This window comes from Polistes dominula, unplaced genomic scaffold (assembly GCF_049000335.1).
Source record: "Polistes dominula isolate Pdom_NZ unplaced genomic scaffold, Pdom_raw_medaka contig_20, whole genome shotgun sequence".
Taxonomy (NCBI): Eukaryota; Metazoa; Arthropoda; class Insecta; order Hymenoptera; family Vespidae; genus Polistes; species Polistes dominula.
The window spans coordinates 5,282,232-5,293,069 of NW_028301147.1; the positions used below are offsets into that span (position 1 = coordinate 5,282,232).

Genomic DNA, 10,838 nt, shown 5'->3' on the forward strand with positions numbered 1-10,838 from the left:
CTAGATTATACAAACCTTCTCTGTCTATAGATGTACATATATACGTACGTATTCATTCGTATTTATAAAAGTGATGAAATAAAATTACAATCCTCAATAGTAAATTCGCTGAAATAATATAAAATACATTGGTGGTAATCGATCTTTTTCATTCTTCAGAACTTACTTTTTCACGGATATATAAATTTAAACACGATAATTCACATAACTTACTTATATAAAATAATATTTAAATGATACGATCAATGAATTGATCAATGATCAATTGTTATTTACATAAGTAACATGATTTCAATGGGAACAAATGATGGTACATCAATTTTTCTTAAATATTGTATGAAAAAATTTAAAAATTTCTAACTCATATTTTTATATAATTTTTAATTAGATAAACACAATTAAAAAATTATTTGAATTATGCAAGACTTGAACCATACAGTATGCACACATACATATATAATATACATATATATATACGTATATGAATAGGAAAATTTACTTTGACTAGTAAAGATACAAGATACAAACATAAATGCATAGATACAGAGACAAAGCAGTTCATCTCTCGGTGTCACTATTGTTCGTGATACATTTCGCTAACTCTGCTAGCAAACGCGTTTGATCTGTGGATGACACGAATCCGCGTCAGTGGCACGCGTTATTCGCAGGCTGTTCGCGACAACGGTTACTCGTCCAACTGCATCATTTTCCCCGAATTATTGACCGAATAATGTTCTACGAAATTTCTCCCTTTCCTTTCCGAACTAACCGATAAGATCTCAAAAAGAAGCCAAATCGTTTCTCATTTTGAACGAAAAATATTCATTCGATATGAAAATCGATCGATAAAAGCACGCTCGTCTAGGCTTTGACCTTCGTATCCTCGAACATTCTTACATATTCTTTATTTTTCCTTACCTCTCTTACTATTTATATTACAATTTTAAATAACACGACCTATTGGAAATCTTTTATTTTTCTTTTTTTTCACACACACACACATTTTTCCATTATCTTAAAGCATTGTACGAACGAATACGATAAAAAAGTATTATAATAGTGCTGCGATTTTTACATCTATCGTTTTCTAAAGTAAATTTCTAATATATTATATTAATAATAACATTTAATTTTATTAAATTATTACAAATAGTTTTGTTTATAATAAACAAGAAATTAAATAATATCAAAATTTAACGCAGACAAAATATTTGTACACTTAATGTACTTCCATGTTCCTGAATTTCAAATTATTCAACTTGTCGTTAGCTCTTTTAATACTGTTTACAAATATAATATTGTTCAAAATGTAAAACTGGTATGTATTTTTCAAAGAAAAATTACTATAGAATCGAAAATCCCTAATTACATTACAATATATTATATATATATATATATATATATATATAATATATATTTTAATCTCGTTAAGCATTAATAAATCATATCAATTTTTTAACAATCCATTCAAGTAATCGAAAAAGAATTGAAAATGAGGTACATATTTCGAAGATTCGCTTGCACCCGTTAGATAAGATTCGAAAAATTCAAAGACTAAGAAAAAAGAGAGAGAGAGAGAGAAAGAGCGAAGTCGATATCGATAAATCACGAGGAAAGGAATGGAAAGTGAGAAAGAAAAGGAGGAGTTGATGGGATCGTAGAAGCACGAGAAACTCTTCGAAGGTTCTGAATCGGCATTCCGAGGTGGTCTAAGACCCTCAGTATAATGAGGTAATAATAGCAGAAGCGGAAAGTCTCTCGAAAATATTTTATGGATTTTCATGAGAAAACGCGACGATGGCAATCCTGCCTCAGTCTTGCAATAGTCTAGTTTTCCATCTCCATCCTTCTCTCTCTCTCTCTCATTTTCTTTCATTCTTTCTTTGCGTTCAACACACTATTCGCAGTTACTTTTTTTCCGTTTCCTTGGTACTTTTTTATTTTTTACATTCCTTTATCGTTCGGTAAAGTGGCAATTCTGTGATACTCAGCATCGCATTTGTATCGAAAATCTGATTTTTGTATATATCAAATTGATCGATAACACGATACTTTCCAATAGAAATTTAATTCCTTTATTGCACATCTACATGCATAACTATATGTATACCTCTTATACGTGATCATGGAAAATTCATTAGAAAGTGTTGTTTCTGCTAACACGAGCGAGAGATAATTTCAAACGCGATTGCTATTATCCGCGGTCTTAAATATTTCAAGCGTAATTTCAACCGGACATCAAGCCCAGTTTTTCATCCTGGTGTGTATCAAGTGATAATGTAAAAAATTTCTATAGTAATCCGCCGATGCTCCATACGAAAGATGATAAATGATTCATTCATATCGCAAATATCTTAGAGCTGATAAAAAAAAAAAAGAGGTACTTTACGAAGTATAGAATTTTACGATAATATGCATAATACATAAGGATCAACACGCGAGTTCTTGTGTAGCTATATATGTGTGTATGTGGGCGTGAACGAGGAAATTCGACTTACAAGTGAATCGGAAAACTTGTCTCCTCAAATCGGATGCTTTCGAGTTACGTACAACTATTACTATTTCTTGGATATTTTCCTGGATATTAAACTTTGATCATTTAGCAGGATAATAAGAACTATTTTATATCAGCACAATTACGTTACTATGGAGACCCGATGAAGAAATTTGCATATGCATGCGATTTACTGTTATAAATAATTCAATAATTATCCTATATCACAAAGATTAGATAATACTTTATGTTTACCCTTTCGTGACTCGTTTTAGTTAATTTATTTTCCATTGACTAAAAAATAAATGTGACAGCTAATAACAATCTCTCGTACTTTCACCCTATTTAAAACGATTCAAATTACTATTCCTATTCAAAAGTGCAAATTTAATTATAACGAAACGAGCTGGAATGGACTGGGAATATCGATATTCCCATCCTTTTCGATTTTAATTAAATCGTTCTGTATTAACTTGACTATGTTCTCCTCGAAAGGTCAAAAATTCAGTAGTATATCTAACTTCTCACTTGTTTTTCACCAAATTCATACATAGTATTTGTTTATACGATACAATTTTACTTAACAATGTAACACAAAAGTGCGATACGAATGTAATTATGTAAGTACAATTTATTTGATACTCCTATTAATCTCGTTGAATCCGAAAGATTCGAATTCTTCAACATCATACATATGTACATTTCATATATATTACATTTGAAAATAATTTCAATAGACTTACAAAAATGTACATTTGCGTTAATAAAATAATCTAGACAGAGCAACGACTATACACATCCAATTAATTGAAGATATTATGCTATAACTTATCGTAGAAAGAGAGAGAGACTCAATCTAAGATGTTAAATTGTGTAAAACTTACAAACATATTTCTGACAGTAATTATACAAGTAGAACATGAAAATGTACAAATTTTCGTAATGTAAGATATTCTCTCTCTTTCTTTTTCTCCCTCTACTCTGTCACCGCCACTTTCACATATACACACACATACACATATAGGTATGCACATGTAGAGCTAAGATATACTCAACTATTACGATCGGTATAGCAATCACCGAGTTTATCGTTAACTCGTCTGCGAATAATTAACGATGTGAATTATCCGTTTGCGAAATTGTTAGACTCAGCGCGAGTTAGTTTCGAGATAGCAAAGCGCGTCAGAGCGAGTCGCATCATGAACTTACGCGTAAAATGCAATAGCTACGATTTAACGAGCGGTTGTCATGCAACGACCGTTTGAAAGCTCCGACTGAGAGTGTTGAGAGGAACAAACGAGCTCTACAACCGTTCCATCTAGAAAGAGAGAGAGAGAGAGATATATAGAGATAAAACTAGAGTAATATAGAGCTTTAACAGAGCTTGCGTGATACAGTTCGAAATCTAATTATCTTATCCTCGCGTCCGATTCTCTCGAGCGTTTTATTCCTTGTTAGTCTGGTACGGTCATTTTTTCGAACAACCCATTTTGTACCCCCCCCCCACTCACCACCATTTCTAGCATAACTTTCTTTTATTAAAACATCCAACGATTTTCAATGTTGTTGAAAAATATTCGTTAAAACGTTGCACATCTCAAATCATATAAAAAAAAATATTAATACAATTAAATATTATATCTTGAATTTTATATTATATTATATATTATTTTTTCAAAGTCATCACAAATGAATAGATCAGGTGAATCGTTTAACCTATTGACGTTTCTAATTAATTATTGAACTTGTGACGAGAAAACGAGCGGAGTTATAAAAAGTGGATGAAGAAAACTAATTCAAGAGTAACCGCAAATTCTCATGCATTTAATTTGAATGCACGATCAAATCGATCATCTCTCCAAAGAAACGGTCAATAATAAGAGATAATTTCATTTATTCTTCGTAAAATATCCACTGGACGATGGCACATCGACAGGCACAATTTTAAAGTAAATTCGCTTCGATTAATAATCGAATTCATCGTTGACTTGTTGATTCGTTCGTCGGTATGTCATAGCAAATCTCACAGGCATAACCGCACAATGTAAATCCTATTACTACGAATCCAGTTGGATTTCAATAACATTTTGGTACATCTGCTCCCCAGGATTAGCGAGTTACGATATGAGTAGCGTTATCCAGTCTTTCTCTCTCTCTCTCTCTCTCTCTCTCTCTCTCTCTTCTGTCTATATGTTTATCTGTCTGTTTGTCCATTTGTTTTTCCCTCTCTATCTATCTATCTACCTTTCTCTTTTCCTCGTTTAAATTGATTTAGTATAATGCATTTTCTACGTACCGTACCGTTGGATAAACGCTCAGAGTGTCCGCGAACTAACGCGCGCGAGCCGTCATCAGTTTTGACGAATGTCACCAATATACCGAAGCTCCGACAATACACAAATTTCCTCCGAATATAGACGATGTAACTGGACGAATAGAGAAAGAGCTGTTCGCTAACGCGGGTTCGTTGAACGATTCCATTTCTGTTTGTTGCACGTACAATCCGAAAACTGACCGGAGGTTGGTACGTCGTTTTCCCATAAAGCAAAATCATGGTTCGTGATATTGATGGAAAAATCGAATAGCATCGTTCGCTTTATTTCCCCTTGTCGTTTTAGGCATCTGGTAATAAAAAAATAAAAAAAAAACATAAAACGTTCAGTAAATTGTGTTGCTTCAAGAATCAGGATAAAATGTACATTTTAAAATATTATTCCGAAGAATTTGTAGTCATTGCAATCATCAAATATTTTTCTTGGATGCGATAACTAAAAGCATAGCAGAGATGTAGAGACCGCCATCTCCCTTTTCTAGGACCTAAACACTCATAAGGGTAGACAATTACATTGTTAGGTATCGATAGGGAATCATAAAATTCTGGTCGACCGTACGAACATACAAATTGTATTTTCCATTGATTTTTATCGATACTTCGTTGTGATTCGAACTTAGAAACAAAAGTACATAGGAGAAAAAACATATAGGTACTACTACGAGAAAACGTATATGATGATGTTTGAAGATGGTCGGTGAAAGAATAAGAATTCGATGGAAATGGGTAAGAGACAGAGAGAGGAAGAGAGAAGAAGAGAGAGAAAAAGATAAAGAGAATGGAAGAGAAATAGAAAGAGAGGTGAAAAGGATGGAGTCGAACCGGCGATTCAACCTCAAAACGAGGGCCCAGATTAGCGAACTGCCCCGAGTGGTGGCTACAGATAAAGTGATTACTTTCAACGCTCGTAGTCTCATTCAGATCCTTTCTTTTAATTTAGCCTGGGTCCTTTTAGAAGCGTTGCCTTTCTACCACTTACCTTTCGCTCTCTATTTCTATCTCTCTCACTCTCTCTTTCTCTCTCTATCCTTTACAGAGCACTGCTTCGCGACAGCGATAAAATTAAGCCCTCGCCCTACCAAAGATTTATGTACTAGAAAAAGGGTCTCGCCTTTGCATCACACGCACTTGCCAAATTGAATGCTGCCGACTGCATCGAGCGTGAAGACAGCAGGTACGGCGTTAAATGCTGCTACTAAAGGAGTACCCCCGGAGGCGATTACAGTACTTTGGTACACGAGCTGTTGCGCAAAGAAGTGTATTTAACTCTTGCGAAAACCCATTGAAGAGTGAGAGATATAAAGAGAAAGAGATAAAGAGAGAGAAAAGAAGTGCAAATGTGTCGGATAAACGTGTAAAATAACGTATAACAATAATATCAATACTACACTAACAAAACATCAAACAAATATATATATATACCAAACACGAATCTTCTTTAATTTTTCTTCGTAAATGAATTATCACGCTTACAAAAGGACGTAATTAAAATCAACAATAAATAAATGAAACGTAGTCTTAACGTTCCAAAACTTCGTTCCCTTCCAGTCTATGTAATAGTGTTACTCTTTCGGCCAATCGGAGGACGACTTCGTTTTTTAAATTTTTTCCACGGACAATTAGCAAGCTGACGTTCGTCCGTACGATGAAAAATCGTATACGGCCAGCAGCAGCAGTGTTACGTTTCGCTTAATTAACTCTCATCGCCATCCCTCTCACCTCACCTCACCTCACCTCCCCCATCCTCTCTTAATCTTCCGCTTCTCTTCTCGCAAGTGTACGGTGTACCTTTCGTATATTTTTGTTGGCAATTAACTTCACGGCGCGCAAAATACGGAGAATTTAATCACGCCTAATTAGACGCGCGAAATTCTTCTATTCGTTAAATATTCTCGACATTAAAGCGTATTACTTATTTCTCGAGTAAACTTTACGAGATGATTTCTTCGGAATTTTTTTCTTCTTCTTTTTTTGTCTGCTTTTTTCCTCTATATTTTTTTGTTTTTTTTTTGTTTTTGTTTTTGTTTAAACCTAGTTAAATGGAAAAATACTATGAGCACAGCGAAACTGTGAAATACAAAAAGATAAATCGATCCGAACGATAGCTCGCATTAACGAAATAATATTTAATGTTCGACAAATTTATATCGAACATCTATATTCGTATGTATATTATAAATCGGTATATCGTTCGATCGTTGCATTAAAGTTCTACTTCCTTCTAAAGCACTCATCCTATAGGATTTAATGGCTTTTTCTCTGTTGCAAGTAACGTCGACGAATGGGATGCGCCATTACCGAGTGGTAAAATCCTAGGCACTGCATTTGACGTATCAACGATTTGTTATCGTCGCGAAATAACGCTCTGATCCTCGCTTTGCGTTTCTTCAATTTGTTTCTCTCTCTATCTATCTCTATCTCTTCTATCTCTTCTATCTCTTCTATCTCTTCTATCTTTTCCTAACATATGCGTTTGACATAGACTCAACTCGTTCCAGTAATTATGATTTTATCGATTCTAATCCAATCTTTTGTTATGCCCGTTACGAAGATAAATCAAAAAAACCATTAATATAAAGTGACAAAATGAATATCAAAATGCAAAAGAAAACGTGGACAAAAAGAGGATAGAATAGAAAAGAAGAAAAAAAAGAGAGTAACAAAGAAAAAGAAAAAAAGGTTTGCAAAGTACATAGGTTAACGTATCAAAATGTCGATGTGAGCCGGGATCTACGCGTCCACCAATTCCACCTGTCACGACAGAAAAAGTGAGAAGAAAGACGAGGAGAAAGAGGTGGTTCAAGAATAGAGGGTAGGTCGCGTGAATATGCGAAAAATCGACGTTGGTGTCTCTCGGTCAACGTGAAAGAGAAAGAGAGAAAGAGAGAGAGAAAAAGAGAGATAGAGGAGTCACATCGACTGGCTGAAACGAAGACAAAGAGAAAAATGCTTTTGAATAATAATACGACGATGAACGGGCAGGATGATAGCTAGGATGGAATAAGGGGGTGAGAAAGGCAATGGAGAGGGGAGGGGGCGGGCAAGGAGAAAGAGATGGAAAGAATTAATCTCGCCACAATTTTCGGAGAGTCGGTCGATGCTCGAATGGCGACGTAGTAGATGGAAATGAGTGAAGGAGAAAAAGAAAGAGCAAGAAAAAGAGAGGGATGATGGAAAGGGGATGGAAAGAGGGGTGGGGTGAGGAGGGATACGCTCGAGCCGACATCGTTTATGAAGGTCGATGTCAGAGACGAGCCGCATTGTAGAAGCTGAGCGAACGAACTTCCATAGAAAAGCGAAACGGCCGAACTAGCGAGCGAGCTGTTGACATGCTTGCCTATTATGCCTTGGCAGCTTTTACCCGACAAAAGAGGGCATTTAAGGGGGTGAAATTGTAAATTCAATTTCCTAGAAAGATTCTAGGGGATGCGCTTGTGTTAGAAGCACGTATACAACGCGTTTCGCGACGATTATGGGTGTTTCTCTACCGACTAAAGTAACGACGATGTTTTCTTTTCCCTTTTACCCTTTTCTCTTCTACTTTCTTTAGGTAGTACTTCGTCAGCTTTACAAAGAGCAAGAAAAAAAGAGTGAGAAAAAAGCAGCGCAACCTATATATACCTTATTGTGTGTTTTTCTCAATTTAGCCAACCGTTTTCAGTATCTAATGCATTCTTTTGTTTCTCCTTGGTATGTATTTTTTTTCCAAAACATGTTATTTTCTTTTTCTTTTTAAAAGAAAACATAATTATATGCATTATTCATTATCATATTTATACGTTCATAGTTTTGATTGAATTTTTTTTTTGTTTTTTTTTTTAATTTTGTTTTATAAGAAGACAAACAGTGCAATATTCGTGTTACGGAATTAAATAATATTTCACGTTTATTATACAAACAGTACGTTCGATCTACACTGATAAATAGTCCATACCGTTTCTCGTAGGCTTGTTATCGAAACGCACAGTATACTTTCGAAAGACTAAATAATCATCGATGACAAGGCCGCAACACTGCTATTTTACCAGTATTCACACAGTCAAATAAATATACAAAGCAAAATAAACAAGAAACGCGATCAACATAGACGACCCAACAAAATCAAGCGCAAAAAGCGATGGACACACTTTCGAGGTAACGTCACGTATGTTTGCAATTTGCTGGACTTTTATCGAAGCGTGCTATCATCACTGGCTTTTCTACTATAAAAATCATTTCCGAGAATCGTCAAAATGAACCTTGTTGGAAATTCGTTTTTAAACTTACGAATACGTTGACAGTATAATTGAATCAAACTCGTGCTTAAATGATAATATTTTTATATTCCAGCCAAGACAATTAGAAATATTTTAAATAAATGTTTCAATTATACTCAATAGTAATTACAACAAATATAATTTAATTAAAGAACGCTAAAAAATATAAATTAAATAGAAGGATGAACAATAAAAAGCAGTCAAATACATTCAAACTTAACAAAAAAAGTAAGATATAAAGAAATAGATAAAGAAGAGACAAATGAAAAGTTTCAAAAAAGGCTATGCAAATAATGTCATAAATAAGTAACGATAAGAATCTATATAAATAAAACATCTTAAAATATTCATGCCGTATCACGATCGATTTTGATCAAAACCAAAAATCATTTGACAAACTCTCCGTTTTTCTTACATAGCTAGGCGTGCTACAGCATGCTATCGTGAAATTAAACGATACGTCTTAGATGGTAACCAACGTAAATTGTTTGTCGTTCTTAAAGGGAAGAAAATATGTAGAGAGACGAGGAAGAATTGGAAGAAGAGGGAAAGATATATCGGACTTCCCTAACTTCTTTCTTTTTCTCTCTTTCTCTCTCTCTCTCTCTCTCTCTCTATATATATATATATATATATATATATATATATATATATATATTTTTTTTCTAGCTTTCTTTATCTTTCTTTTTCTTAGAGCAACCCCTCTTAAACGACCCTCTAGAAATTCCGTGCCTCCTGAATATATTCATGATTTTCCCCAGGAATCATACTGCACCAACACCATCATCACCAGTTTCGACGTCGTCGTTTACCGAACGAGACCGTGGACTTGCAAACCGACAGCAACGTTTTAAAATCGCGCCGTGGCAAGACGACGACGAAGTAACGAAGCTCCTTCAACGAGAAAAGAACGAAAAACTAAGTTAGAAATTTATATAACCAATCTCCCAACCCCACCCACTCTCTAACACTACCCACTACTTAAGTCTAAAACGAACTTTCAAAAATTTATACCAAAGACATTAAGATCTCTTTTAAAAAATGTATTAAAAATAACGGGTTTGCTTAATTTTAATAATATACGATTAAATATCTTCTATATTGTAAGTATTTTCTTTTCGTCAAACTAGCAGTGATATTTTATCGCACAAAGTTGTTATCACTTCAACTCATTATACATGTATCACTTTTTTTTATTATATCTTCCTTCAATTTTTCTAAATCATCAAAACTCACGTTTGATTCATATTCGTTTTATTTTTCTTTCGTTTAATCATATATTGTGTCACAATCGATACGCAAATTTATAGTTATATAATAATAATAATAATAATAATAATAATAACAATGTGTTATTTTTAAAATCGTAACAAACATATCTTTATTTTTAAACTTGACAAAATGAACATTTTATGGTTTTATTCATACAAAAATCATAGCGTTGGTTACACAAAATTGATACCATATAACATCGAAAAACTACTAGCTAAGAATAACTGACTTAAAAAATAACAAACGCGTGTTTAGAAAACGTAGAAAAATTCAAAAGATCGACTTGACGTGGTGATAAAAATGTTCATCGAGCGTAAAATTCAAGTAGCGTGTAACTATTGTAAATAGGCAAATCTATATACGTACAATATAACCATATGAATATACACGGTAGATACGCAAAGATATGTATGTACACCCAAGAAACGAAGAATAACTCCAATTTTATTTTACAACAGATAAGCTTTTAACATCTTTCGACACG

At 33.9% G+C, this 10,838-nt stretch overlaps 1 protein-coding gene across 1 annotated transcript in view; it reads left to right on the plus strand.

The window, feature by feature from the left end:
• The window catches only part of LOC107074177 (uncharacterized), a 180,633-nt gene extending 170,442 nt beyond the window's left edge, over window positions 1-10,191 (plus strand). Inside the window, exon 6 of the mRNA XM_089177067.1 lies at window positions 9,844-10,191. Within this exon, the coding sequence (XP_089033193.1) occupies window positions 9,844-9,968 (125 nt within the window). The 3' untranslated portion in view covers window positions 9,969-10,191. The remainder of the gene's footprint in view (window positions 1-9,843) is intronic.
• Window positions 10,192-10,838: the final 647 nt, after the last annotated feature.